At 44.8% G+C, this 6000-nt stretch overlaps 1 protein-coding gene across 1 annotated transcript in view; it reads right to left on the bottom strand.

Moving 5' to 3' along the window:
* Positions 1 to 596: 596 nt before the first annotated feature.
* The window catches only part of LOC146172886 (QRFP-like peptide receptor), a 126330-nt gene continuing 120926 nt past the window's right edge, over positions 597 to 6000 (bottom strand). Inside the window, exons 4-5 of the mRNA XM_084584424.1 lie at positions 3166 to 3453; positions 597 to 773 (exon numbers count right to left, since the gene is read on the bottom strand). Coding sequence (XP_084440550.1) covers positions 597 to 773; positions 3166 to 3453 — 465 coding nt within the window. The remainder of the gene's footprint in view (positions 774 to 3165; positions 3454 to 6000) is intronic.

Below are 6000 nucleotides of genomic sequence, written 5' to 3'. Positions count from 1 at the left end.
GAAAGGCAGGCGTACTTTAAACAGTGCTGAGCTTTCCAGAGTATTTTCGCTGTGTCTCATCTCTTAGTTCGACATCTCCCTGTCGGGAAAAGGGATAACATTCTAACCAGCCTCGAAAGATCAGAGAAAAGCAACCTTTTCCCCCAGGTTTGTGGCGGTCTGGTGTTGAGGACATTTCCTGCTCTACTTTAGTCTGTGGTGTGTCTCATTGGCTTTCCATCGCTGATTGAAGGATGTCCAGCGGTGTGGCTGAGGGATGGCTTACCAGCCCACACGCAGGAACACTGTCCAACCCGACCACCAGCAAGGTCTGCATTGAGTAGGGTTCAACCTTTCTCCCTCCGACGACAGTATTTCACTCGGCGATACTTCTTCGTTTCTCCTTGACTTCGCCTTCCACTTGCAGCTGTCTGGATGCGGTTAGGCTTCCGTTCTCGACGCAACATCTGTTGTGCTTGGTAAGCGCCGAGTCGCTCAACGTCCGGCGATGCTGCTCAACGTCGCCGTCCCCGTCGGCATTCTCCTTGGCGGTTATGGTGGCAACGAGCGAGAAGGGTCCGATCTCCGTGGGTGGCCGGGCGACCTTGGTGCTAAGCCTAACCGGCTTCACGGTCCGCAGCGCCACGCGGTGCTGGGGGTGGTGTGCCCCCGGCGCCGAGTGAGCCAGGGTGTCGCTCTGCGACCCACTGGACGCCGTCGACAGCAGGCTGGTGCCGTTGGCCAGCCGATGGAGGCGTAGCCGGAACGACGATGAACAGGCGGGAACCACAGGCCTGCGAGGAGCGCCAGAAGAGAGTATAGAAGAGGGAGGGGAGCGTTCAACGCACAGGGCCTGAAAACGCGTGCGACACAAACGAAACCCTTGTTGGACAAGTGCTAACTTGCATGGTGTGGGAGGATGTTAATGAAATATGAGCCTTGGCTTCAATAGCAACGTTACTTGTCCACGCGATGTCATGAGCTTGGGCGTTCACTTGTGCTTTGTTACACGAAAGCTAGCTCCCCTCCGTTTTGTATTTTTAGCCCTTCTTCTGAAAACTTCTCTAACTGGTGGCCGCGATCCATAGCCTGTAATTTTTTCTTTCTTTACGAGCGTACCTTCGCGAATATCTAGTCGTTAAGGCAAGCCATAGAAGTTAGAGTTCATTCATGGCATATGAGAAAGCTAAGGTGGAAAACGGCACTGCATATCATTAAAGGTATCTTGTAGTGCGAAGCAAATAAAGTAGTTTCCAAGCTATGACTTTGCATACTCGTTTTGACATTTAGCCCTATAGAGGCCCGGTGTTGTCCGGACAGCGGTCTGTATTGTTTGTTGATAACATGCCATAGCTGATCGGCTCCACCACCGCAGAGGCACTCTGAAGTAAGCTCCTTAAATATCACATGTCTCCTCGATGTGTAGCCCGATGGGATCCGCATGCACAAAGCAGTCACTGTGATCACGCTTTCCAAGCGCTGCTCCTTGCGTCAGGAGCCATGGTCTCCTAGCAATGCTGTCCGTAACCCCGACGAGAGCGTCTGAAGGTTCTTGAATAGGGAGCCTGTTTCATAGCTGTGGGCAACAAGCTTTCATCACCCTAGAAGTACTTCATGTCATCGAATTCTATTTTCTACTAGATATTTTTCAGCGTCTTTAATCGAAGGCTGATTGAATACCAAAAAATGCTCTTTGAAAAATGCTTATTTCAACTGCCACAAAACAAACAAACAAAATTATATTTTGTATCACACTTACTTATTACAAACGCTTTCTATTTTATTTTTAAAATGAGTGCCATATTCACATTTCGGCCTGTCACAAACTCACTATTTTAGAATGATGTACATTTCATGCAGGTCTTAGCAATGGGTGACTTCCTATTACATCTACGTTGTATAGCACACTGTTCCCTTCGCACAACTGTTGCAATTGTTGTAAGTTCTGGTTAATATAAAAGAGATGTTTTTCTATGTTACATGTGCTTCATATTTTTAGTCTAAATTTTTTTTTTCAGGACACGTACATGAGCAAGTGCGGTTTCAATTAAACGACAATTAATTTAATCAACTAGCTTATTTTATTCCATCAAATGCTTTCTTCTCTAAACTGTTCGCTTACTCCTTCTCCGCTTAAATCCGGTGTAGGTGCCGCCAAGTTGAAGCGGCGTACGAGTTTTTTGTGCAGAGTCAAGGTGTTTTCTACTATCCTACAAAGTACTAGCCTAGCTATTTCTATGCATTGTGTCTTGTAATAAGGGAGTAATTACTCACTGACATCCACCCAAGCGCAGCCAATCGGCTACAAAGAAAAGCTATACAGGATTCTCGGAAACTTCGTAGTTAAGGAAACATTCGTCCAGCTTCATTTCTAACAGCATTACAAGTGGGACAAAGAACGTTGCAATTCAATACATTATGCTATTCAGAAAGCTGCAGCTACGTAGCAAGGCATGAAAGAGAGAACTTGTATTCAGAATCCTCTAGATTTTCGAGATAAGAAATTGCGTTATCTACGCGTGTAAGTCGCTGCTACTGAATGCAGCTGTCAATTTCATACTTTGTTCGTTTTGTCACGGACTGAATGTGCCCTTTCCGCAATGATGCCTCACAAGCAGAAATTACGTAATTGCGTAATCTACCGTCAACTATAGTCGGCCAAGTCGAGAATGCAGCGGAAAGTAGCCCTCAAAGGCTGCCTTCCAGCCAATTGCCTCAGTTCGCGACGCTGACCTCCAACAAAGAGAGGAACACCAGCCTTTGTCCAAATCTCTCTAGGTTGTGCAGTTCCTTTCCTTATAAGCGGTGGACACCGGTGAACGGTGGTCACTGAACACAATGCAGTTTGTATCCTCTTGGCATTAGGGGGTAAAATTCTTTCGTGCTTCAGTTGTAGGAAGATTTTCGTGCCAGGCATCACAAAATGTAGGCCCATTACGGGAGTGTGTGCGAACATACTGGTACTATATAGGACAGGGCAATGCTAACATGTTTCGACCGTTGTTTTGTGCTGTCTGCGTCTCTGGAGACACCATAGGCTGGAGGTATTCCTTTGTGGGGAATCGTCCATGCATTCTTAAATATAACCGACTATTGTAAAGCATTGTTTATTGTAGATGAAAGGGCAGGCATATCAATTAACGGAAGTAAGAGCGGAAACGCGAGGATGGAAAGAGAGCAGCTCACTGGCCTTGCTGTGGGCGGCCAACCAGTTCCCGAGTGGCAGCTTCCGATGCAGGTGACAGGGAAGAGGATGCGTCTAAATCCACCACGGAAGCGCCTGCTCATCGCCGCGTAGATGAACGGATTGATGCACGAGTTGAGGAATGCGAACAGGTTTATGCTGAGCATGGTGAAAAAGTAGTTTTGCTTCTCGAGGTAGTTGGTGCCGAACTGCGTCACCATGGACACCAGGAAGTAGGGAGTCCAGGAGAGTGCGAACGCGGCCGCCACCACCATCACCATCTTGGCCACCTGCGCAGGGGAGGAAGCCACTTTCTTGTCAAAAGACTGTGGGCCGATTCTTTCTTTTAGAGATTTAAAAAAATATATTTCAGATAAATTGAGGTACATTTACTAGAACAAAAGTTTCAAATTGTGGATTACATATGTTGAGGCTGTTGAGGTTATTTTTACCACTGAGCTTCTTATCCCTCAAGGAAGACCATCGGCACCCCGCTAGGTAGTCAAATTTACAAATAAAATTCAGAATGTGGAGTGCGCAGCGACTTATTTATTTCAAAGGCGCGATAAACGTAAAGTTCCAGGTGGAGAAAGGGGGCATAAGGGATTAAAAAATAAAGTCGAGAATAGTGAAGAAGCAGTTTTGTTTCTCGTGGTAAGGTTACCGTCATTACTCTCTCTTAGGTCGCCTGAAGTTCCCCTGTCAGACGAATTTTTATCTGCCATTCCCTGCTAACCTTTTTTTTTTTCCTGCAATTTACTGGGCATGATTACCGCTCACCTATTTTCAATAGCCGGCAGTACACGCAAACTTGTCTCCCGTTCCCAACTTCTCTACTTTATTTTAGCTAGGGTGTCACTAATTTGTTCCTGATGCGAAATCACGGAGGTCTTTTTCAGTCCATTAGTAATACACTATATCGTTCTCCTTCCCTAGATAATGACGTTCTATCTAACATTAACTGGAAGAAATTAACTTGCACGGAAAGAACTAGACTCATTGCCTCTGGGCCATCGGACTGATAGTGATTAGGAAAAAAGGAGAGGCGGAAGGGGGGGGGGGGGGGGGGGTTGTTACTTTGCAGTAGGGCGGCTTGTGTAAATCCTCTCAATTCGAACCCTGTCAATAATCCATTAGGCACCACTTTGACCGTGACAATTAAATAGAGGAATCTACCACACAAATTATTCGTTAACGCTTGCTCCGGTATAGGCTCATATTCTTTTTGTCTTGTGCAGTGTTTTTATTCCATACGTTGGGCTACAAGTCTCGTCCGATGGAGGCAGGTCTTTCATAGAAATATGATATAAGTACGGAAGGAGGGAGAGGGTAGATAGACGACATCACATCAGCATGTTAGCATCCGTTCAAAATGACACGAAGCATACTTATTAGCTTTAAAGTATTTTACGACTTGTTCATGCCAAAACATTAACTTCTTGTTGTATCTCACATACTTTTATCTCAAAACTCTGTTATCTTTAATGAGATTTATCTGAAAAATCGCAGATAAGAGGATTTCTTTTTTGTCCCTTTGCAACATGTCAGTATAGCGGCAGGTATTACTCAATTTAGGCTCAGTTGCATTTCAATACACTTCATGCATTTTATTCCCTTGATTGCCGTAGGTGGCTATTGGTGGGCAGTTTTATGATGCCACTTTTTGAAAGACACTTTATATTCATTCAGTAAAGCTGCTATTTTTGTTTTACTCTAAAGTAGTCAATTTTGCTGTAGTGGTTCGAACAGGACATTGTTTTCGCCTTTCTTTCGAGAGCCTGAGACATACTGGCTTTTCACTGGGCTGCTTATCATTTCTGTAAAACTTCTTCATGGGTGAGTTGATGCATATTGTACATAACAAAGTTAGAGCGCAAAAACAGCAACCACACACAGGTAGAGTAACGCTTATGCTGTGTGTCGTTATTCTGTGTGTGCGTGGTTATTTTTTATTTTGCGCTCTAACTTTATTCTGCTTATCATTACCGTCATTTCTATATTTGTCAAAATACATGAACTTATCGTACTTCCATATAACCTGGCGACCTACTGTTCATTTGGACAAAGCAGCATATTTCACCCCGGAGATGGGTAATAAAAATAAATGATCATTTTAAGTAGAGCGCTTCGCTACTCACTTCTTGAATACTTCATAATGTATTGCGAGATCATTCACAATGAGGTCTTTATATTTACTTGCAAATAGATAAAAGATTGAGAGTAAAATCTGCAGCTGTTCGATGGGCGCGTATGTGTATCTGCAGGAGCTGGAAGTGCTTCGTTTCAAGCACAGTAACAGATCTTGAACATTTGTAAGCACAAAGCATAACACCTCAACTTGCTGTGGTCACACAAAAGGATACAAAATGAAACTGAGGTTGAGATTGAAGTGAAATTGTTACAAAAGGAACAGACTTCTCAGCGTGAGCATTCAAAAAGGGAGCATACACATTTTCAGAATATTCGCACTGATCCGCGCTGATGAAGCTCCACTGGCACCGCAGTTTTCCCAGGCATTATCCGAACAAGCACTTATACGTTTTTACACAACGCTGACAAAGCTTCTTATCTTCGCTGGCGGCAGCCCAGAATTCACGCACACGTTGTTGCTAATCCTAGCCGTCCGACACCTAAACTCGCCCGTTAAAGGTTAAGGTCTCGCGCGCACACGCCATAGCACGATACTCGGATTACGGGCATATCTTCGACCGCGAAACAACGCGTGGTGCAAACATAGATGGAGATTGCTATGAATTCGTTGCCGGGCAAGTCTGGCGGAGAATTACGCGTCGGCATAAATGTACACGTCTTTCGGTGCGTTAACTATATGTACTCTG

Source organism: Amblyomma maculatum, chromosome 11, assembly GCF_055883805.1.
Source record: "Amblyomma maculatum isolate TAMU_Amacu chromosome 11, ASM5588380v1, whole genome shotgun sequence".
In the NCBI taxonomy this organism is placed as follows: Eukaryota; Metazoa; Arthropoda; class Arachnida; order Ixodida; family Ixodidae; genus Amblyomma; species Amblyomma maculatum.
Note: the sequence above shows the minus strand (reverse complement) of the source record. Positions and strands in the feature narration are given on the sequence as shown.